Source organism: Xenopus laevis, chromosome 6S (assembly GCF_017654675.1).
Source record: "Xenopus laevis strain J_2021 chromosome 6S, Xenopus_laevis_v10.1, whole genome shotgun sequence".
NCBI lineage: Eukaryota > Metazoa > Chordata > Amphibia > Anura > Pipidae > Xenopus > Xenopus laevis.
Window position 1 is genome coordinate 92,612,525 of NC_054382.1, and position 12,688 is coordinate 92,625,212.

Below are 12,688 nucleotides of genomic sequence, written 5' to 3' on the forward strand. Positions count from 1 at the left end.
AATGATAATGGCGTCGAGTTTTGGCGCAAGTATTTTGAAAAAGGCTGCTTAAGCTGTTATAAGCAGAATTCTTAAAAAAAAGAAAAATCCAGGAGAATTTTTTTGGGGAGGCCTTGGCCCCTGTGGCCCCCCGGTTCTGCTGCCTATGAATTGTGATCCCCCCTCACCCCACAGAAATTCAGAGGCAGTGATTCCTTCAATCCCTACAAACATCCAGCGACACAATGAACTGGCCCAAAACCTAAAGTAGAGGTTACAACCTGTACTAAACCTACAATACAAGTTGGCAACCCTGGGAATTTAGTTGCAGGTCCTGTCAAGAGTCCACAGGTGCCACTAGAACCCATTAGCACTTTCCTATGTTTGAATTTGCCGCTCACGAATAGGTAAAGTGCAGTGGAGCGGTCACATGGTAGGATCACATGACCGTGACGTCAGGTCCTTTCCTAGGATAGGCACTAGCCGCTACCAAACTGAGGGCTTTCCCTGTGCACATTGAAAATGGTACAAGCGGCAGTCACGTGCACTTCTGTGAACTCGCGTCTCCACACGCCGAACCTTGTGCGCACATGCGCATGCCCATACACTCTGACGTTACAAACCATGTTACAATCTTTGAAACCGGTTTAGATAAGTTATACGGGCTGGTGCGATAAACAGCCTCTAGAGTAGAAGCATACGTTTGGTAGCTTTTAGCGAGTTACAGAGACGCGTGACTGAAATTAAAGTCGAGTCCCTCAGTGAAGCCCCTCCCCTATGTGCGCTGCTCAGTTCCGTGCTTGCGCGGCGCGCCCATTCTCTACGGCGCATGCACACACCGAACGCTCGTGCTGGAGGTCCGTCCAGACGTGCACAAGTTAATCATTCACACATTTATTAAAATAGACGCGGATTAATCCCCCAAGAACTGGTTTTTTTTCCGTAAGGGGCGCTTTGTGTGATCTCGAGGTAAGTGACCGGGGTGCATTGTGGGTATCATGGGGGCGCGCGCAGGGATGTCGTGGGGGAAGATGTTCACGCAGGTGCTCGGGCTCACGGGAATGGGAAGTGTGAGCAGGGAGGGAGTTAGTCTCATGGGCCAGACGGGCGAGCGCGGTAACTGTGAGGCACACACTGAGCTGCAGCGTCTACTGAACGTGCAAATGGCGACTAACGCGGCCATCGTGCTCGCGGCTCGGTAAAAAGAGCACGCGATTCCCCGCGCGACAAGCAGTGGGCGCCTGACCCGGGGCACGAGCACATCGCCTCCCTCTTTCCTCCCTTCTCCGAACTGATGCGCCACGCGGGGCACCTACTGTCCCTACCGACGCGCGCACACAATAGCCTTGTCCTCCATCCGCACCGAACACTTGTCAATCACAACAGTCATTACTTGTGTCTGAGAGGCCTCTGTCTCATCCAGTTCTAAGTCCGACACACTGGTTTTATAGCAGCTTCCACTAACATCATTGTGCCAGTCACTGCTTTAAAGGGGGTGTTCATCTTTACATTAACTTTTATTGTGTACTAGAATGACTAATTGTAAACAACTTTTCAATTGGTCTTCATTTTTATTTAATTATTTACCCCTTTCTGGCTTTCTAATGGAGGTCTAAGCTAGAAATGTATTGTTATTTATTCTCTTTATTACTCATCCTTCCCCTATTCATACTCCAGTGTCTTATTTGAATCAGTGCATGGTTGCTAGGGTAATTTGGAAACTAGCAACCAGATTGCTGAAACTGGAGAGCTGCTGAATAAACCGCTAAATAACGCAAACCCTACAAATTAGTGATGTGGGGGCCGGGCCTTCGTTTGCCACCTTTTCTGGAAAAAAAATACCGGCCTTCCTATATATCTATAGTTTTCCCTATTAATAACAGTGGCGGAACTACTGGGGGTGCGAGCGGGCCAGGGCCCCCCGGCAGCTAATGCCCACTGAAATCGTGTACGGAGGGTTACGTTACTGATTGGTTACGTTACTTATTAATATCATTGGGATCAACCATCATTTTTACCGGCCGGGCCGGTAAAATATTGGCCAGGTGGCAACCGTAGTCAGCCCGAAACCCACGGGATCCGCGGGTTCGGGTCGACTGCTCAACAAAATCTCTGGGTCACAGGCGTGTACGGGTTGAGCTCTTCTTCTGCTCTCCCCGCCCGACCTAGTGCCTCTGGCTCCAAAAGTAATAGACTTGCGCCCACCCTTTTTGTGACGTTGGGGTGGGCACGGGTCTATAAATAGAGGGGCAACAGTGGGCCGGGTGCAGATTGGCAGGGGGCGGGGTTGAGAAATTCTTGACCTGCACATCACTACTACAAATAAAAAAATGAAAACCAATTCTAAATTGTCAAAGAATATCTCTCTCTACATCATATTAAAAGTTAGTTTCATGGAGAATAGCCCCTTTTAATAAAGAGAAACAAATATAAAAAGGATACTGCAAAATGTCTTACCTCAGTCTTTTGAATTACTGGTTTCTGGATAACCAAAACCCCTGCTCCTACCTATTAAACTTGCCTCTGATTTATTCACTGTATAATTCTATATCTGCTGTCACATTTCCAGTTCTACATCCTGAAAAGGCTATTGTATATATTATTGAATTATTAGTGTTTGCTTCTGTGCAATATTGTATGTATTTACTTGTCCCGATTTTGACAGCTCAGCCTTCAGTCTTGGATTGTTACTGAATTGTTTATATAAATAAGCTGCTGTGTAGCAACGGGGGTAGCCATTCACAGAAGGAAAGGCTCAGGTTACACAGCAGATAGCAGATAAGAATGGTGTTATCTGTTATCCATTATTTAACCTGTGCCATATAGTCTTTTTTCAATTCCCGCCATTGCTAAACAACAGCTTGTTTATATAAACATTAGTAGTGTTTCTGAAGCAAACACGTCAGTTTTCTCGGCGCAGGGCAAAAGAACATGATATTTTCATTACTTTAAAACGTGTAGGATTGCCCAATGTTTCTGAATCTCTGGCCTCAGGGCGTATTCCGACAACTGTAATATTGTCTGATTCAGTGGACTGTGTGAGTCTGATGTCTCTATTGCAGATTCATATGTCAAGCAGCATCTTGTCACCTCACTGGATTTTGCCAGTGCCAGAAGTTGTCCAGTTTGAGCAGTTGAAATATTAATCACCTTGGCATCTATTACTGTCAGTTTCTATGTATCTAGCGGTCAGATCCACGTGTTATACATGACAACTGTTTCTTTTTTTTGGGAGCCAGTATAATAATGTGATTTCATAATACAATGTTAATTTAATCTGTTTCAATTCCTATGTGGCTGAAACTGGCCAAATGCATTTGCAGGCCAATGTATAGTCCCACTGCCTATAATAGAAAAGCTGCTGCTTTACAGACGTGCCTTATGTTGTGTGTTTTAGTGCTCAGGCAGATAGAAGAAGACAAGGTAGGTTTTGAGCACCACCATCTCTACTAGAATTAGACAGATTAAAACATTTTCAGGAGACCGTACAAGATGCTTGGAACTTTACTGTCATTGAACATGAATCCAGTAATTTGAGTTTACCCTAAATCTTTGCATTGCAACAGATTTCAGCATTTTCAGATCTGCTGCAAATAAGAATACCTCTGATTTGACTGTTGGTTAATGTTAAATAATTATATTATTATAAGTGTTATCTAAGACCCCTATAAAATCAGAACACTTGTTATACTTAAAGGGACTGTTTACCTTCAAACCTTTTTTCAGTTCAGTTGGTTTCAGACAGTTCAGCAGAAGTAAAGACCTTTTTCCAATTACTTTCTATTTGTGACCATTTTTCTAATATTGAAGTGCAAAGTTTCATTGTTCACCTTCTAAAGCAGCTCTGGGAGGGGAGGGGTTGCCGACTCTTTAAAGGGATTCTGTCATGATTTTTATGATGTCGTTTTTATTTCTAAATTACACTGTTTACACTGCAAATTCTCTGTACCATATAATATTTCAATCCTGAACCAGCAAGTGTATTTTTTTTAGCAGCACTTTAGGATGGAACTGCTTTCTGGCAGGCTGTTGTTTCTCCTACTCAATGTAACTGAATCTGTCACAGTGGGACCTGGATTTTACTAAAGAGTGCTGTTCTCAGATCTACCAGGCAGCTGTTATCTTGTGTTAGGGAGCTGCTATCTGGTTACCTTTCCATTGTTCTGTTGATAAACCTCTTGGGGGGAAAGGGAGGGGGGTGATATCACTCCAACTTGCAGTATAGAGTGACTGAAGTTTATCAGAGCACAAGTCACATGACCGGGGGCAGCTGGGAAGACAGTGTGCCTAGCCCCATGTCAGTATTTAAAATTAAATATAAAAAAAAATCTTTTTGCTCTTTTGAGAAATGGATTTCAGTGCAGAATTCTGATGGAGCAGCACTATTAACTGATGCGTTTTTTAAAAAATATTTTTTTTTTCCTATGACTGTATCCCTTTAACTCTTCTAAATTGATACTTTTAGTTGTATTTGTTATCTTTCGCCCTGCTGAGCAGAATCCCTGACTTTCATTAAGGTTGGTGGCAGACGGAGAACATAGTCGCCCATTGACAAATCGTTGTCTATTTTGTGCTCTTACCATTTACTAGTTTACTAGTATAGAAAGTTATGAAAGGGATCATAGAGAGTGAGTTTTGGCATTCCATGGGAACAGTGTTGGCTGAAGACAATGCATCCAGGGAAAGAATTGGATACAGTCACTGCTGTGTATCTCTTCTTTAAGATGCACATTTTATAAAGTAAGTAGTTGAGGAGCTAGCTATAACGCAATTAATGGGTTAGCTAATGGTCCACAAAGAGGTGTGCCAATGTTTCAGGAAGGGTCATAGCAGTTGGCTGTGCTACAAAGCACTGTTTTTTGCTATAAGTCAGCTGGATCTATGCAGCACTGCCCATCAGTGATCATAGGGAGTTAACTGGTGAAAATAGAGGCTGCTGGATCCTCCAGTGAGTGTCTTGGGGTGGTTGCCAGTTAACCACTAAAGTGATCAATGGACTGTCATGGAGAAGACATAATTGAAATACAGTCACCCTTTTCCCCATTATGAATAATACTGTTTAGTCAGTTGATCATTTAGTCCCAGCCCAAGGCATTTCCAAGTGGCATTGTTTTAATCCAGTCCTTCCAACAGACAGACACAAACACCACAGACTGTTATAATAGATACACAAAACAAAAGCAAAATCGTCACTCTGCATAGAACACAACTTCACTTCCAAGGAGAAAGTGAAAAAATGAGCCATCTACCTGGCCTAGTAACCTGGGCACACGAGCACAGTATTTTAATTACATTACACTTATATGTTTAACAGTGCCTCTCAGTCCAGCACTTTGACAGGATAATGGTCTTAATTCCTTTGTTATCCTGCAAATTATATAGTGAATAAAGTACCCCCTATTGTAAAATATAAGTATATTATAAGTCACGAGGAGATCCATGACAAAAATGACATCACTACTCACCGTTTATAACTGATGACATCACTAGTCACCTTTTATAAGGATAAAATTTACAAGATATTCATGGCTTTTTTGTATATTATAAATGGCTCTTAGTGTTGTCATCTGTTATAAACTGAGCTTATTGATGAATATTTTTGTCACATGACTCACTAAAACTTGTGTATTATAATGAATAAAGTACCCCTTGTTGAAAAATATGAGTATATTAAAAGTAACCTCAGAGTTCCATGACCTCATGCTTTTATGTAATATCCTTATATTTTCAATAGGGGGTATTATATTCACTATATTAGTATAGACCCGATAATCTCATCGTAGAAATCAATCTGACTAGTTTGAATATTTCATACGGGAAGCTATGAAATCTGACAGTGGATGTGAAATCTGCATTAAAACAAAAAACAAGATTAGGATTATATTTTTTGGATCGAACACACAAACTTCAGCATAAATTCAATATATTTACTTTGTGATGACCGCACATCCTCCTGAAAACATGTAGGGGCAGATTTACTAAGGGTCGAATATCGAGGGTTAATTAACCCTCGATATTCGACTAGGAACTAAAATCGTTCGACTTCGAATATCGAAGTCGAACGATTTAGCACAAATCCTGCGATCGAACGATCAAAGGATTATTCGTTCGATCGAACGATTAAATCCTTCGAATCGAACTATTCGAAGGATTTTAATACAATGATCGAAGGAATATCCTTCGATCTAAAAATCACAGGCAAGCCTATGGGGACCTTCCCCATAGGCTAACATTGACTTCGGTAGCTTTTAGCTGCCGAAGTAGGGGGTCGAAGTTTTTCTTAAAGAGACAGTACTTCGATTATCGAATGGTCGAATAGTCGAACGATTTTTAGTTCGAATCGTTCGATTCGTAGTCGAAGTAGCCCATTCGATGGTCGAAGTAGCCCAAAAAACACTTCGAAATTCGAAGTTTTTTTAATTCGAATCCTTCACTCGAGCTTTGTAAATGTGCCCCGTAATGTCTCAGAAAATAGATGCTTTTTTACTATTTCCGAGCTGTCTCAGGATAGATCTGCATACCGCCAGCTATCTGATGATTACCAGATGCAGATTTTTATTATTATTTCTTTATTGAAATTTGTCATAGCTAAAGTTGTGGCACAGCTAATTTTTGTCCCAGTGTAAATGCAGACAATCTGTGACTATTAAAATTGCTCCAACTGGCATAAACAATTGAGTTCAATAAACTGCACTGGTTGCCTAACTTTACATTAGTTTTAAAAGTGACATGAACCTAAGGATTGTTACCTTGTTTAACTGAATCCAAATTGATATGTAATTTAAGTAAATTAATCTTATTTTCAAGCTCACACTCATAAAATGTTTTCTTCTTTATTTTAGGAAACACTTGTAAGAGACTTTTTGGCCTTCCTTAAGGACAACTTCACATTTTTTTCATGGTATGTCTTTATGTGCAAAGATTTGTAGTGTTGTTGATGTGTGTGTTCTCCTTAGATGGGTATTTTCATTGTATTTTTCTGAAACAATTTATTTTCTAAAACCTTTTTTTCTTAGTCCATTCCCTTTGATTCCCTTTCTTCTTAACCCCTTTCCTTTATGTTTGATATTCTGTCCTTTATCCTGTCGTCCTTTACTGGGAAGCTCTTAGAATGTGGATGAACATGAAACAGGAATATCAATGAAAATACCATTTTTAATATACAATCTCATCATTTGACTATACATAGCCTAGCCAATTTAGACTTCCTTTTTGAAGGGCTGTGGGGCAACTCCTACTACTTATGCATAAGTCTAATGCATTTCGTGCTGAGATGGGCACTTATTTATAGGCCTATGAGTAAGTGCCCATCTCAACACGAAACGCGTTAGGCTTATGCATGTCCTAATAAAGACTTTTTTACTTTTAAATATTACTTGGGCTACTTCTTCAACAGTAGGTCTTTCCCGACACAAGCAGAGGTCAGCTCAAATTCTGACCTCAGCTTCAGCTCCACTGTTTTTGATTTACTCTACCAAATGATGAATAACCCTTGGACTGGGGGTTTTCTGGGATATGACCACAGTGTATAACTTGACCTAATTTAACAGCAACTTTTTGACCTTAATTGGACTCATAACCATTGCACTAAAAGTAGAACTACACACCACGGCAAAATTATGTATTCCTGAACTAACTCCCCATCTCCAGGGATATATTGAGCTGTGTATAAACAAACCCTATGCTACAGTCCTTACTTGGCTTTGAGGTAAGGAGCTGCTCTATATGCTTAGGCTGTTGGCTCTGGCTGTTGTCACCCTCAACCATAGATTTGAATCCTATGAGCCTGTGTGGTCACACACAAGCAGAGATCAGCCCAAATTCAGACCTCAGCTTCAGCTCCACTGTGTGTATTCAAATCAATTGATCAAGGGCACTGGGTAGATCTGTTTCTCTCAGCCTGCAAAAATATGCAGGCTGACAACAGCTGGAGCCAACAGCTTGTGTGCCTATAGCTTTATCTGTAGACTGGTAATTTGTTTTAGTAACTTCTGCAATGTAAACAGTAACTTAATCCAGAAATGTGGTTGTTTCTTGTGAAGTGCAATTAATAAAATAATAAAATGTATACATATTGATTTAATGATGTACAGCACAAGACCTATTCATTGAGATTATTTTGGAAAAGGGTGCTTTCAGTTGCAGGCTTTCAACGCACAACCTCACTTACTCTATGTAATGCTGTCTAAGCCACTGAATGGAACAGGAAGCACTGATAAAATAGACTTCTTGAGTGAATTCCACATCTCTTCCACTGAAGTAATAAAAATGATCAGGGCACACAAGGCATAAAATTGCATGGCAACCCTTGGCTGCCACATCCCATTATATTGTTAAGCAAAACTAGCCCTGCGACACAAGCCAGTATCACAAGAATCAGTTAATGTCTATGCATGAGATAGAAGATTAAAGGACAAATGTTACCTATTTAAATGAAAAACTGACCGTTTATAAGAGGGGGGCACTGTCCAGTGCAAGAAAATTTCTAGTATTATGTTTACTTTTGATTTACATATATATCTATGTATACATTTCATCATTACTGTTTGTCTTAATGCTGCTTTTCTTAACTAATTTTTGTTTGTTTCCTCTCCAGGATTTTTTCATAAGCATGTCTGAAACACTAAAATACAATGATGATGAACATAAAACTATCTTTTTGAAAACACTAAATGAGCAACGCCTAGAAGGTGAATTTTGTGATATAGCCATTGTTGTGGAAGATGTTAAATTCAGAGCCCACAGATGTGTACTTGCCGCGTGCAGTACTTACTTCAAGAAACTTTTTAAGAAACTGGAAGTTGATAGTTCTTCAGTAATTGAAATTGATTTCCTGCGATCAGATATATTTGAGGAAGTTCTAAACTACATGTACACAGCAAAGATTGCTGTCAAAAAAGAAGATGTGAACCTGATGATGTCCTCAGGCCAGATACTTGGTATTCGCTTCTTAGATAAGCTCTGCTCACAAAAGCGGGATGTTTCCAGCATGGATGAGAACCTAGCCTCCCCAAAAAATAAATACAGTTATGAAACTACTTTGAAGATAACTCGTCCGGTTGGTGAGGCTAATGAAAACCAAGATGATGAGGTTGAAGAGATTGGAGATCAGGACGATAGTCCATCAGATGATACAGTTGAGGGCACTCCTCAAAGACATGAAGAGGAGAAGTCTCCTACTTCTACACTACGTGTTCAGGAGGCAATTCTCAAGCAACTTGGTAGTGAGGAAGTGCGAAAGGTTAACTGTTATGGGCAGGAAGTCGAGTCAATAGAGAAAACCGAGCCAAAGGACCTGGGACCACAAACCCCTCAAACCCTGACATTTAATGACAGCATTAGTGAAGTCAAAGATGAACAAGCCCCCGCATGGACAACCGCAACAGGTGATATGAAATTTGAGTATTTGCTCTATGGTCATAGAGAACAGTTTGCTTGTCAAGCATGTGGTAAAACATTTACAGATGAAGCCCGCCTAAGAAAACATGAGAAGTTACACACAGCAGATAGACCATTTGTTTGTGATATGTGTACCAAAGCATTTACAACCCAGGCACACCTGAAGGAGCATTTGAAAATCCACACAGGGTATAAGCCTTACAGTTGTGAAGTTTGCTCAAAGTCTTTTATACGGGCTCCAGATCTCAAAAAACATGAACGAGTCCACAGCAATGAGAGACCATTTGCATGCCATCTTTGTGATAAAGCATTCAAGCATAAATCTCATTTGAAAGACCATGAAAGAAGACACAGGGGCGAGAAACCTTTTATTTGTGCATCATGCACCAAAGCATTTGCCAAGGCCTCAGACCTAAAACGCCATGAAAACAATATGCATAGTGAGCAACGCAAACAAGTCACAACGAGTGCCATACAGAGTGAGACTGAGCAACTGCAGGCGGCAGCAATGGCAGCGGAGGCAGAACAGCAACTTGAAAGTATTGCCTGTAGCTAAAAAAACCATTGATGCATTATTTATCTGTCAATCTTATAATTTAAACAGTTGTATTTTGCACTTGGCAATGGTTTAGGCTTACACTCTAAATGTACCATAGAAAAGTGATGTTTTCTAAAAATGTACAGGATCACATCAGATGGAGCTGCAAATTCTGCCTATGTATTGACTGAACAGAATGAAAGGTGCTTGATTTGCTTGAATAGCCTCACTGGTAAGAAAAAAAAACCCACAACCAATATGCTATTGGTTCAACTTCTTGCCTTACATATTGTACATGCTTTTTTTAAAATCCAATTATGAATTAAAAATTAAATGTTCATTATTAAACGATATTAGTTAGATATTAGTTTTTGCATTAGCCTTACTGTGTGAATAGCAATGCTATTGTAAATACACATTGTGTGAGTAGCTTGTTTTATCATCAGGCTGTAACCGTGGATTTATTTTTTAATTAATTTTAAAATTAGCCACCTATAGACATTTTTCACAAATGTCCTTTAAAAAAAATGCACAATATATGAAATGTAGCGCTAACATCCTGCTTGAAAATACATCTCCCCCCAAGGTTTTTACAGACCTCTGCTTACATGTAATAATGATTACCTATTAAACTTCATGTATAGGGAATGTACTACATATATTTAGTATGCAGCACTCAATCTACATTTTGGCATGTGTATTTTTTAAATAAAAGTGAACATTAACATGTTTTATTTTTTTTCCTTCCTGCATACACAGAGGGGTGATCTCCTAGCAACCAGTTGCAAATAAACTTGAAAAATTACCCATTTTGTATGTCTGTGAAGGGTCTTATTCATCCAGGTCATGGTGTACCTATAGTAATAAGTCAAATCAAGAAAGCCAGTTGGATGAATAGCGAAACGTCAAAAAACATACAGCAAGTCCAGTTGATTTGACTTATTACTACAGTATATTAAACTATACCATTTTATTCATTTTGGATTCATCAGAATGTCTTATTTCCAAAAATAAATAATTTTCTGGGGTACTGTTGGGGGGAGGAGGATACATAATACACAAGCTTTGTTTGCAGAAGCTAAATTGTCAGCCAAGAAAATTCATAAAACTGTTTTAATTTTAGGGTCCCTACATGATACATACTTAGGTAGATCTATGCAGCAAACAGTTCAATGGACCAATGGCATTCATATTTAGATATTTTATCTTGGATCCATATGATATGTATGAAATAAGATACTGCAAAGTTGAAGCTTTGATGTAATTTTCAGAAATGTTTTGCTAACTTTAGGAAAGATTTGCGGGTCTGTATTCAGGAGAATTAAGTGGTGTTAACTTACTTTCCTGTGCCTCTTTCCCCAAATGAAATGAAGTAAATGTGTTGATGTTGCAGTAGCTAAAGTGACAGACAATGAAAGATCAATACATAGTTACTGAGATTATAGTATCTTGGACTGGAACATGGCAGTGGGCACAATAGGGTTAATCCCTCCTGTCAGGTGGATTGAACAGGAATCTTTTGGACTTTACTGAATACGAATACGAGGGTTGGGAAGCCTTACCCACTGCCATGTTCCAGTCCAGGGAATGAAAATCTCGGTAAGTATGTATTGGTTTTCCTGTTTCTTCCACATGGCAGTGGGCACAATAGGGACGTAAAAAAGCAAGCAACAGACAAGGGTGGGATATGCAACTTTTTACTTTTTCGATACACTTAAGTACTGAGGACCCAAAACTGGAAAGACTTATAGATTAAAGGTCGAATTTGTAATGTTTTACAAAAGTTTTCCAAGAATTCCACACTGCTGCTTTGCATACAGTATATCTTCTGAGGATACCTGGGCTAGGAGTGCCCAAGACTCCGCTGCACCACTAGTTTAATGTGCCTTAACTTTAGAGGGTACTGCAGATGACTGGTGTGAATATGCCATCTGGATACATTCTTTGATCCAATTGGCTACAGTGTTTTTGAAGTTGTCTTCCCATTCTCGTGCCTTGAGCTATAACAATTAGGGAATTAGTTTTCCTTATGTCTTTTGTTCTGTTAAGATAGATCTTTATCTTACTACATTGAGAGTATGCATTTCTCTTCTTCCATGGAGGGAGGGTTTTCAAAGAACATAGGAAGAAAAATTTCTTGTGACGTGATATTGGTTATTACTTTTGGGATGAAACTGTCCAGGGTTCTTAAAACTACCTTGTCCTGTAAGAAGGTAATTTTATCAGTTTCTACCGAAAGTGCATGGATCTCACTTACTCTTCTGGTGTTAGATCCCTCTGCTTCCACCTTTGGTATGTTGTCCCAGATTTTGGAATCTTCCTCTGCGAAGGGAAATATCTTCTTAAACTTTTTAGCAAAGGCCAGTTTCCTGTCCAAGTGGTTTCTTTTGCCGAGGACTTAAACATTCTGTCTTTGCTTGAAGAAGTCTGTTCTTCTCTTAGATTTAGTATTTTCCTTATAGACTTGATGAGTGGTTCCACCATATCCAGTGAGTCGGATTCAGAAATTTTGCCTTCCAAAACAGATGAAATCTCTTCCCTGTGTTTGGAACGGACACCCTCACTAGCGCTTGCATTTTTTGAGTTTATCATGTTCAAAACTTTGTCAGACAACTTGGGAGACCATGTTAGACATGGAATTATTGAAGGATTCCTTCATCCAATCAATCAAATCCGTGAATTGTTTGGAATTCCTCCATGCATTTTCTGCACACTTTCTTGCTTGGAAGGGCTGGCTCTCCACAGGATAAGCATTCTGTTCTGTTAGATATT

General features: G+C 39.7%; 1 protein-coding gene across 2 annotated transcripts; it reads left to right on the forward strand.

Moving 5' to 3' along the window:
• The first annotated feature begins 590 nt into the window (after positions 1-590).
• On the forward strand, positions 591-10,721 carry zbtb14.S (zinc finger and BTB domain containing 14 S homeolog). 2 transcript variants are annotated; one of them, XM_018224195.2, is made up of 3 exons: positions 591-948; positions 6,822-6,880; positions 8,576-10,721. In XM_018224195.2, the coding sequence occupies exons 2-3, from the start codon at positions 6,878-6,880 to the stop codon at positions 9,932-9,934; spliced, it is 1,362 nt and encodes a 453-aa protein (XP_018079684.1). In that variant the 5' UTR covers positions 591-948; positions 6,822-6,877; the 3' UTR covers positions 9,935-10,721. The 2 variants fall into 2 exon arrangements, with proteins under 2 accessions (XP_018079684.1, XP_018079685.1); XM_018224196.2 differs by lacking the exon at positions 591-948 and adding an exon at positions 4,449-4,719.
• The last annotated feature ends 1,967 nt before the right edge of the window (positions 10,722-12,688 follow it).